The 12001-nt window shown below is 39.8% G+C and overlaps 1 protein-coding gene across 3 annotated transcripts in view; it reads right to left on the minus strand.

Annotated features, from left to right (window-relative positions):
- The window catches only part of MKLN1 (muskelin 1), a 100517-nt gene that overhangs the window by 69942 nt on the left and 18574 nt on the right, over positions 1-12001 (minus strand). For all 3 annotated transcript variants that reach the window (XR_012831994.1, XM_075727825.1, XM_075727824.1), the window contains exons 3-5: positions 8478-8620; positions 6967-7055; positions 643-752 (exon numbers count right to left, since the gene is read on the minus strand). Coding sequence is in view for 2 of the 3 variants with exons in the window: in XM_075727825.1 (XP_075583940.1) it covers positions 643-752; positions 6967-7055; positions 8478-8620 (342 nt within the window). In the remaining variant the exon portion in view is untranslated. The remainder of the gene's footprint in view (positions 1-642; positions 753-6966; positions 7056-8477; positions 8621-12001) is intronic.

The following is a 12001-nucleotide window of genomic DNA, read 5'->3' on the forward strand; positions in this document are numbered from 1 at the left end:
GGTTAAATACAGTTTGTACAAATAATATTTAGAACCCTTTGAACTTTCTGTCTATCAAAATGACAAATGGTATAAGTCATCTCATCTCACAGTCCAGTGGCATCAGCTCCCCTCTGTTCCAGAGTATTCAGGAAAAAGACAGTAAGAGGGAAGGAAACATGAGAAGTGCAAGGAGCTGCAACAGGAAAGACACCAACGTGAACTCTCTTTAGAACAAGCTCATTTTTATACCCTGTAACAAAAGCTGCATATGTAACCCAAAAGGCTGTAGGCTCACATATAACTGTACAGAAGGACTGCTATGGTAAAAGAATGACTAAATCAAAAAGCCAGAACACAGAGAAATGGAGTCTGGTTTTGTTAAGATTCCAATACAAGTACTATTTTACTAATATTAGGGGGACTTGGGGGTGTGGTTTTTAGTGTTTTTTTTTTTTTTTTAAACAGAACAAGCAGATACAATTCAAAAATATTCACTTAGAGTCAGCCAGCCACATGGTTTGAGTTTTAACTATGCGTGTTTGTTGTTTTGATAGCTGATATTCAAGGAATGAAAAGGTCACATAATTCCAGCAAGAGAAGTTTCACAAGATTCTGAGACTAACAGAATTCTTCAAACAGGCACCTAAAATGCAGGCCTACCTTGCTGTACCAGTTGAGGCACGGTTGGACCACATCTGGATCATCAATGCCATTAAGTTCAACATACCAGATACTAAAATTGAAGCTAGGTCCCCAGGATAACAGTGGAACTGGAGAAGAAAGGAAAAGGAGAAAAAGGATGCATAAACGTCAAACAACCACTGCATTAGCCTCATCAAGCTATACATAGTACTATTTCAACAGAACGCTTTTAAAGGTTACACAAAATTCAGTATTTCTGATTTGACATAAATTCTACTTCGTTTAAGTAAGCTTCGGAAAATTACCATACACAACATGTTAAAGTTGTCATTTAAAGCAACCTGTGCTGAGCAACATTAACACAGCAGATCATTACAAAGCAGAAGCTTGCTTTAAGCAAAAGAGCAAAAATACTATCATTTAAAACAGCTCAAAGAGGCAACAAGCTTTGACATGGATGGGAATCACGAGCATACTAGCGACAGTATTTACTCCTCAAAGTACATTTATTTCTACATTTGTCAGCAACAATTATTTTCCCTAATGGTGAAGACAAGAAGCTTGGGTATTTTAAATTTTACAAAATTAGTAACATCTGCAAGTTGTGGAGGAGGGAGGGAGGGAGGGAAAACTGTCAGTTTCCTATTTAAAAACTGTATCTAATCTTTTTCTTTTTAAGCTTAAATCTGTGTAGCTTTTTGACTAACACTGTTTGAGCCGAGTATTGGAACAAACATACTTAAAATATTAAATGACCCATGAAACACACCACAGCCTCTCACCTAAGGCATCTCTACCACTCTATTAACATCTATGGTCCCACACTAGTCTACTGATTAACCTGCAGGTTAAGACTTGGTTTTGCTTTTCAGAGCAACTCCAATCCCCAGAAAACTTTTGTGTGAACTCTGACTCCTTAAAACTGCAGTGAAATCCAGCGGTTTCATTTCAAATAGTTTTGTCTGATAAACAGGAAAAGATAGTATTAGAGATGAATGAGTAGTTACCAGCAACAGCACGGAGTCCGCTACTTTCTCCCTTCCACAGAAACTTTTTGCCGCAGAGAAATTGCTTGTTGTCTTTCAAACCACTGTGAAATACCACTAAGATTAACTTGTTGAACTAAGGGTTTTCTGACCTACTCCTCAAGGAAATAAAAACCAAAATTTGTCTTAAAGTTGTTCCTGAGCTCTTAAAGGTTCTTAAGTACTTATACTTCAAACAAGCTAGATCTATCATTTTCTGCAACGTGTTTGGGGACAAAGCATATGTTCAAACACATGATTTTCTAAATTTTAGAGGGTGTTTCTACAGAACTATTGCTAAAGACTCATGACAACTTCTGGGAATAGTCATCAAGATAAGAGATATTTAGAAAAGATCCAAAAAGACTTTGAATATGTGATTCTTAACTGATTTTAATATCCATAAGTAGGTACTTTATATGTTACAGCTCCCAAATAATCCTGTTCAAACAGTTTCTTTCTACTTGATTTTTCAGCATACAAAGCAAGATGCTTCCAGAGCAGCTCCCAGTAGGTGCATGTTTATGGAGACGGGAGAGAAGTGAACTGGTCAGAAAAACCAAGAGGCACCTGTCTTCCCTCCACATTCCATACGCTCTGCCCAAGAAACTTCTTTCTTGCTTAATTTTGTCCTCTGCAGAAGATAAGTGCTGCCAATATGGTACCTTAATACCATAAAACATTACTACCTTTAAATCCAAGTACACAGATAAGTTAAACCCCAGATATCCCACCTATTAAGGCAGCAAACTGACAAAATACCACATGTAAGGGTAACACCTCTGAACTGTCTTCAGACCTGAATACACAGGCCAAGACAAAACCGAAGGTAAATTTGGTATTTGCTCAGCTATAAAGAATCAAAATCTATCCATCAGCCTCTTGCACTGACACACTGAACCAAACCACAGACCACCTCAAATGGACCAAGACCATAAATTTCCTGATGGTGAACCTGAGGCCAATTTCATAAAACACTGAGTTTACTGCGTGAAAAACCAAACCCAAGTGTTACCACCTTCCCATCTCATTCCAGAAAAAACACAGAGGTATCCACCTCTATTTCTTTTCAGCAGTTCTTCTCAGAACTTACATGAACTTCTCCCAGAATAAATTTAACAATTCACCCTCTTATCTTGGCAGCCAACTACAGCACAAAAGACGTTATTGGGATGTGCCTAAGAACCCTGGGTAGCTATCACCACAAAAAAATGCAAAGCCATCAATTTTCTAACACTTCCCCCCTCAAGTTAACTCAGAGCTTTCAACAGTCTTGTTTACAAGGAGGAAACAAAACACCAGAAATGGTGATTTAAACATTAAGATTTTCATGGTGCAACCACCTACTTTAAGGAAAACACAGACATTAAGTTGTATAGGGAATGCAGTGCTGCGCAGGCAGAGAAAACTCAATTTCATCTTTTTAAACTACTCCACAGGAGTAGGAAAAGGAACAAAGCATAAGAGTTGAAACTGTAATGTGATTTCTATTCCCTTAGCAGAGACCAAGTGTTCTGCTCGTTCATCTCCTCATTTTTAAACCTCTTCCCTGGCTCCCAGGCTACACGAAGGAGACGCCTCTCACCCTTTCCTCTGCCCTCTCCTTTTTGAAGCCTCCACAGGCGTGCTTTGGTCTTTAGACAAATCTCCTTTTAGAGCAGCCACAATCTGACTTAGGCTCGGAACAAGGAGACACCGAGTGCAGCACGGAAGTAGCAATAGTCTCACAAACAGTGAGAAGCATTACTTGTCAGCATGGCACACAAATCTCATTTTTATTTTTGCACAAGGTTTGGAGGTAACAGCAGTCTAGGATGCTGGCTGTGGATATAAGCCCCCCTGGGTCCAACTCCGTTTCTTTTCTCATGTCTCCCAATGACTGGCTTTCATTTGTCCTCCCCGTCACCAACTTCAGATTTCACACCGCAGCCTAGGTAGACACAAACCTACTCGAGCTTCTGCGGTAGTGGAGAAACGTCCTCTAAAAATCAGGGAATACCCTACCCTGCAATACAGCTGCAGAGGCCACATCTCACGCTATCCACTGTTTCCTATATTGCTTTTTTCCCCCCCACAAACATACCTTTGAGGTGGAAATCCACTACAATTAAAGGTGTTGAATCTGAAGCCTAAAGCTACAGTTATTTCTCCAGTTTTTACCATAAAGCCACCTCAGCGTGGTTTTTTGCTCTATGTACTACAGCAATCCACCCTGAAATGCATGTAACTGTTCAGACCAGCTGAACTGTCACTCCACAGTGAGGTGCCCAGCAGAAGAAAAAATAATAATAAAAAAAAAATCAATATCCCTTCAGCAGAAGCAGAAGGTATTTCAGTCACTTAAACAGTTCTTTACCCACACCAGGATGATTTTAGGGGATATTTCTCAAGAAACTGAAGCTATGCCCAGACAAGGACTGCAACCCTGTATACTAGAGAGGACAATAACAGAGGCATTAAACACAGTACGATAATTTCACATACCTCTCTCAAGCTAATTTCTGTGTCCCTCATCTACAGGCAGTAAAGTCATAAACAACATATGCTTGGAAAAATGCAGGTAAAGATGTAGTCAATACATTTAACACAGGAAACAGCCATAAAGAAAGTATGTTCATTTGTGTTACAATACACCAAAGCTTAAAAATCTTGCAGCCTAGTTAGTAACTCCCATGCTAGTAACAAACTGGCATGAGATTTACACCCGGCATTTCTTCAAGCTCTTTCATGGCAGTCTTTATAACACCTTCTGCTTTCAAGGACACAGTACAAAAAAAAAAAAAAAACAAACTTTGCTTGGCATAACCACAAAAACAAAGCCAGAAACAAAAGCTCACAGACATTAAAAAGATTATTCTTCAATATTTTGTCCAGATAAATATCTTCTTCCCCCTCCCAAGTTCTTTAATAAGGTGCTACATGAAATGTAAAAATTACTTGTCAAGTAGGTCAAAAGCCTGCACAACTGGGCATTTCAGTGCTATGGAACTGAAGTTGAACTAATTAAACTAAAAGAAGTGCAAGTCTTTTCTTGACAGAAGGAGAAAGTAGCTATTTTTTCTGCTTTCTGTGAGTCTAAAACCTCCTCTAATACGTGAGCAATGGAAGTTGTAGGAAGTGTTTTCCCCCCTCACAGACCTACCCATGTCTACCCATGTTCCTTCTGCCCTGTCCTCCCATATAAACCTCACTGCTGTGGTATCGACAGTGGTGTACAGGTCAGTACGCTTCTCTGCAGAATTGTAAAGCAAATGCCTGATGCAAATTGCTGCCAAACTAACGAATGTCTTCCCCAAATACACAAATCTCACTGATAGCAGCAGCTTTTGCGGTGTCAGTCTCTAAAAGTCCAAAAGGGCAGATTTTGGCCTCCTGTGTACTTGGCAGCATTACAATGAACACAGCACGGTATTTCGAATTTTGAGTTACTTTGGCTAGCAGCTTGGAAATTTTAACAAACTGAAAACATTTTCAAGCTGTGAATCTGAAAAATAACAGAATTTCGTAACATCATTTTGCAGTTGTTTCACAGCAAAAAACGCTCTCACAACTTCATAAACAAAATGACACTAGCCATCAGCTAGAGGTTTTAATAGGTTTTGGTGAAAAGATCATTTTATTTTCTGTTCTAGCACAGGAATTTCTTCACAGAAGACAGCTTCAAGAAATGAAAGGCTATAAACACAGCTAAAAAGGAAAACTCATCTCAAACTGTAACTCGTGAGCAAGTGACAGTTAAATACAAAACTAGTATTAACGCATGTAACACAGAATGCTTATTGCTATGCGAGGAACCCAAACCAACAAAACAAGCCATGTAACTATTAATACTACTCATGTCCTGTCAGAAAAAATCCTGGTAGTAGAAATTAATCAGCATTTCACTTTCCTAACAAGTTTCAATTTACTCCTACACTTCATAACATCGGACCATATTTTGCTGGAATACAATTTACACATCCAGAGAAGTAGCCAGCAATCTTTCCATTTGCCCCTTTAGCCCTCCAGTAACTACATGCTGGTTTTTAGCCACTGAAAGATAACATTTCCCAAAAACCTAGCGTGGGAAGCTTCAGAATACATTAAGAGGGGGAGGGGAAAAAAAAAAAAATCTATTTAACTTTCCTGATGTAGTCAACCTTTAACTATTTTTCTGCTCCTCTTGAGGTTTCCTGAAGCCAAGTATTACAGATGCTTCCAAATGTAGCAGCCAAAAACCAACCCAATGAACAACCAATTTCTCTCCTTCTCCAAGAACGGGAAACACCACCGTTTATGGCACACAAATGATTACTTGATTCCCAGCCTGAAGCTTTCAATTCCTCAGGCAGACATGAGAGGAGATTCAGAAAGCTGTGCAGAAGACACCAGAGCAAAGGGCTCAGAGGGGAGCCCCTACACAGCCGCTATCCTCCAAGTCTTGGCAAAGGAATTACCCAATACTTCAAAACACTCCTAAATTCATCTAAATTAGCCAACAGGATCTTATCTCATTTTTCAGCAACTACCTCCTTTCTCTATTTTTACCCTTAAACAGCTAGTTTAAAGCCAGTCATTCTTCTACTGTCTCAGCAGGTAGGAAGGGGAAGATAAATTTACTGAGCTACGAAAAGCTGAAAGTCTCTAAATTCTTGGATTAAAGCCAACCAGCATCACTGATGGCCACTGTAAGACACTCGTCCTCTCTGGCCTGCATGAAGCAAGGAAGAGAGATCCTCACCTGCTCCCATCACGAGTCACAGTAACCAGCCTTCGTTAGCACCCCCTTTAGCAAGCTTCACCAGACAAACAGGAGTAGACATCACGGGGTATAATTCTTCTTTGCCCCGGATGTCATCTTTAGCCAGAGATGAGACGTGATTAGAGTAGCAGGAAGAGAACAAGGAAAGCTTCTGCTGTTGCTCTTTGTGTTGCGAGCATGTTTGAGAACAAAAGACTCCAAACCTTTTTCAAACTCTAGGGCTGTCAGCCTTGAAACTTTTACCAGTATTTAGCTTAATGATTTTTTTTTTTAAAGCTCTATATAGCAATTTATAGTAGGACAGTAAGCAGCTTCTCCAGCAATTAGTTGACTCAACAACTGTATTTCTGAAAATTACTGTGTTTTGCTTTCATTCCCCAGGATTGAAATTATGAAACTATTGTTTCTTAGTAACTGGACTTCACTGTGTTCCAATCTAACCAGCCTAAAAGATCATGAAATGGAACAGCTATTGTGGCTACTTTGCCTGAGTACAATGAAGTCACAAGTGCCAAGACTGGCACAAGTATAAGAAGAGATTATTTTCTACTCAGAATGCTGAAAAAATGCATTTACCTATCTTAATGAATCGACAGGGGAACATCTGTTCATCAATTTTATGCTTCAAGGTGAATGTTTCTTTGTTATAATCATTCTTTAAGCCACTGTGGGAAAAAATAAATAAGGTTACTAAATCTTACCTTGTATTTTAGGACTAGCTAATAAACGCAATCTAGGTCATGCCTGAAATGCGACGCTTGTTTCATATTACTGTGAATCATAAGTACGCATGCTGGACCAATGCCTGGACTGCTATCCACCATCTTATACCTCCCTGGGATGCAGCACTGGCTCGTGGTTTCAGGAGGGAACTGACATCGGATCAATGCTGCTCATCTGTGCCTGTAACCCTGCGACTTCAGCAAGAGATCTGCCTGAACCACACTTTTCTGTTTTTAAGAGGGAGGTGGACCAGCTCTCAGAATTACCACGCTGCCAAAGCGCTTTGTGATCCATTTATGGGCATTACTTTACAAAAATATCAAATATTTAGTATAATTTATCAAAAATCTTGAGTCCATTTTTACTGAAGATGCAAGTACAGGTCCCAAAATAAGGATTTTTATTAAGCTTCAGTACAAGTGAAATGACATTAGCTATCAACAATTACTAAGCTACTAAGACCTCTTCCCCCGCAATTCCAGCAGCAATAAAGTCACATTGCAAGACTGGTCTATCTAAAGAGTGCAAAAGGGTGGGAAGGGTTGTGGCTGGTTTCTGTATGGTCTTGAAGGATACTTGCAAGAAAGAACTTCCCATGTTTCTCCATGGCTATTCTGCTTGACTACAGATGATGTACACCCATAAGTTCCCCGGAGGTGGACTTTCCTTCTGTAGGCCTCCAAAAATAGACTAGTTCTTGCTACTCATTTCTCTTGTACTCATAGATATTTAAATATCATTTCCCTTTCTGAAACAGAAGACTCCTTAAAAGGCCCTTGCAAATTTACATTAGCAACTACTCAGAAGCTCTGGATAGCTTGAATTGCTAAAAGGCTCTTTCTTTAGTCCCTATCAGTACAACTACCAAATCAAATTAAACAAAGGAAAACACGGGTTTTCCATTTGCTTATTTGATTTATTTACCCATTTGAAGAAAGGCAGAGCAGCTGGCTAGTTCAGACCTTTACAGCTGCAATGAGATTCTTGACATAGGCAGGTTATTCGGGCTTTTAAAAGCTACTTTAAGTTACCCACACCTGGGGAATCATTTGTCTTGTGCCTCAAGCACACAGAAGAAAGGAATCGCAATCCAGCAGTGTTGCGCCCTGCTCTCAGCTCCTCCAAATCTCCAGGAGTATGCTCTCCACAAATATTCTGTGGTTAGAGCAGAATAAGGAAGGCTGCCTGGAGCCAGTGTTGGGATTGCTGCTCTCTGACCTGACCATAAACACATGGGCACCTAATTGCAGGATCACAACCACAGCTCTATTACAGTGTTAGCCATGTGTCTGCTTGGGAGTGAAGGGGAAGAGCATTTTGGTCCAGCCTTTATGATTACCGTAGCTGATGAAATCACATCTTACCTGGATAAGAGATCTGTCATGTTTTCCTCATTCATCCCACCAAAGACTTTAAACTTCTTTAAATTGCAGACATGCGTTTTCTCATATTTGCCAAATGTGATACTCTGGACTATGGCAGGTCTTTCAAGTTTCAGAATCAAATACTGCGGAAGAGAGAACAGTGAATTTTAATATTAAAGCCAAGGCTGCAAAACATACTAAGGGAGAAGAAGCATTACAGCCTTCAAAAATTCAGTTAACAAAGCCAGAGAATGAAAGTTAAGATGATCCCTCCCTATTATTATATTTTCTCCTTTGTTCCTGGAATGAAGCAAAGGTTTTTTAGGAATATTACTTTAAAAGCAGTTTATCCAGGAAATAGATTTGGTTGAGCTACCTATTCCTAGCATTTCTATTCAGGGCTTACATACATTCCTTCAAGTTGGATGCAAGACTTCCTGAAATCTGGCAAATAGGATCAAACTATGGAGAGCGATGATTCAAACGCCCACTACAGCCTGAAATGAAACCTAAACTGAATACACAATTAGGTAAATACAGTATGTTCCACATGCTAAGAGAACATCAAATTACTTTTCCTCTCTGGGCTGACACTATTTAACCACTGAACGCAGACTAAGTTTGATGTGTGGCTAACACAGGAACCAACTGCTTATTAACCATACCAAATAAACCCAAGCCACTTCACTGACAATAAAGGGGCTTTACACATAAAACAGTGAAAACGTTCTCCCTTGAGAACATATGCTCCCCCCTTAACACAGATGTCCCCCCCACAGTGTATGAATGGTCAGGTTAGTTATATTCAGGCCCCAGCTACCAGCTTCACCAGTGCTGCTGGAGGAAAAGATCTGTTCTGTTTGAAAAGCATACGCAGAGAAGCGCTTGCACCATTCATCAGGGACCATCGAGCACCAAGTTTATTTAACCTTCCTGTACAAAACAGGTCTTTCGGGGAGTCTAGGGACATCTTCTTTTGCAGAATACATTGAGTTTATACCTGAAAACAATGTGTTTAATTCTCTTCCCTAACTTCTCAGAAATAAGCAGTACACAACAGAGAAATGAGATGAAGCGCAGAATCAAAATTACTCATCGTGCTGGATCTTGCTACAAAACCCTATGATCAAGGCTACAGTACAAGCAGATCGGTAAGGCGTTGCAGGACACTCCCCACTGCAGGCACTGCTGGTGGCCCTTTCCTCCAAGCAGCAGCACTGCCAAACCAGACATAACGCAGTATTTTGAGTCCTTCATCAACATCAAGTAGAGTATTTGCATGTACGTGGCTGCTTTCTACGGTTCCTGAGCAGAGACTAGTATCTCTCCATAAAGTGTCGTTGGCATCGCTCTGCTTGTCCTACACAGCTCTAACTATGGGGCAATCTTACTCTAGGAGTGCATCTTTTCCGTGAGAAGCAGAACAAATTTTCCCCTTCCATTCAGTTCTCAGTCTTTCTGTCATGGCCCTACAAAGCAATTAATTCTGCATCTAAGAGCAGTACTGACATCGTTCTAGAAAGCGCCAGGACAAATGCATGATCTCAACGGCTGGTTCTCACTACTTTTACCACTATATTTACAAAAACCTTAGCTTAAAAGAAATATTCGTACATGTAGCGGTTACAGTTGATAATGCAGACTGGCTAGGTACCTATTTAGAATAGGAAGGATTTACTGCCAAAGATGTTTCCAGCAACCTCAAAATTTTTTAAAATGAAGAAAATAAACCAGTATCAGCACTGCTAGGGTGCAACAGAAGAATGTGTCGGTGCTTTCCCAGATTCTTTTTTTTAAATGAAAAATTTCTAGTTTTGTGAAGAACACCATCCACCTAAACATCTGAACCCACTGTTAGTTTAACTAGCAGTAAGCCATGCTTTTGTCTCAAAGTACTTCCCAAATTTCAGGAAAAAAAACAAAGTTCTATACAGAAAACAGATTTTTTTCTAAAGCAGAGAAAAAGAAAGGATGAGCAAAAGGATAGTCCTGTAATGAGCAAGGCAGTACTTGATACATGGCACAGCCCGCTGCCAAAATTCCCATGCAGAACAGACAGTACACAACATCTAAGAACTCCTCCTACACCATCATATCTTCCCCGCAGATTTTTCCCAAAGCTGAAAAAGTGAAGCTAGCACTACCAGCATCAACAACTGCAATTCTTAATCTTGCTGGAATCACAAACCTAATGCTTGGGTCATGAAGACATACTTTCTCAAGTACCACGCAAGATTTGCAAAAGCTTGGCACAAACTTCATCCCACATTATTCAATTCTTACCCTAAATTAAGGGAAAGAAATCTGAGACTGCAGTTAAATCCTTTAACTTGGCATACACGCCTAGAAGGCAGCAAGGCATGGCAATTACTCCACATGGCTAGCAGTCATTTCTTAAGCCTACGGACAGGGAAGAAACGCTGCAGCCCTCCTTCCTGCTTCCACACATCCCATCACCTGCCGAGTCAGGCGGACATTACAGAAAATATAAGCACAAAAGCTTAAGACAACCTTTTTGCGAATTTATCTGCTGACTGCAACAAAAGCCAGGTTTGCTTGGAAGGCTATGGCCCAACACCTGTACCTATGTATACATTTCTATTTCTTTTTTAGTACATATATACACACACACATATATACACACATAGATATACTTTTTGGTTTTATATATAAAAATGCACACACACTGCTGCCACTGTGGGTACAGGCTGCAAATTTCACTGATGTCGAAAAAATATACTGCCTCAAGAGCTGCAAACAGCTGGCTGCATGGATATTTTTGGACTGCTACCAGGATTTTAGATGTGACAGACTATTCTCTATAGCTTTGAAAGATGCGATAAAAGTGTACATAAGATCAAGTGATTCGTTAAACCTGGAAAAAACAACTCTGAGATTTCATACAAATACATATACAGACATATACATATATATGTCAAATATCTTGATATTTGACACTTTTCCATCCTATTGCTATAAGCAACATCAGTACTTTTAATGTCCAAGTATTCACGAAGTATTCAAAAAATCCAAATTAGAAACTGAAGTGTTTGTTCATTAGAGGCATGGCACACAGATGCTAATGGGGTAACTGTGCAAAACCCTCAGCCTAACTGTTAAGTGTCAAATTACAACACTTACAAAAAAAGATGCTACCAAAGATTAGAAGAGCAAAACTTCTGGTTTCAGATTAAACACATTTGTAAGTGAAGATGCACAAAGAGCAGAGCAGAGTTAGCGGCACTTCACCACCTCAGCAGCTTGTTACGGTACACCCAAAAAAAAAGCAAATCCAGACCCGTCACACTGGGAGTTGCAGCAAATTCCAAACTTTTTTGAAGCTCTGGTCTGTGCTACCATTTGATGACAACCATATGCATGCTTCTGCATCGCACAACTGAGTGTAAATTTTATTAATGTACTTTAAATTAGTTCCTGATACGATCTACACAGCAGGATGGAAATCAAGAGAGGAAAACTGGTCTGCTCAGATGCAAAACTGAAACCAATTGTTTGGACAGTAC

The sequence above is a fragment of the Pelecanus crispus genome, chromosome 1 (assembly GCF_030463565.1).
Source record: "Pelecanus crispus isolate bPelCri1 chromosome 1, bPelCri1.pri, whole genome shotgun sequence".
Taxonomy (NCBI): Eukaryota; Metazoa; Chordata; class Aves; order Pelecaniformes; family Pelecanidae; genus Pelecanus; species Pelecanus crispus.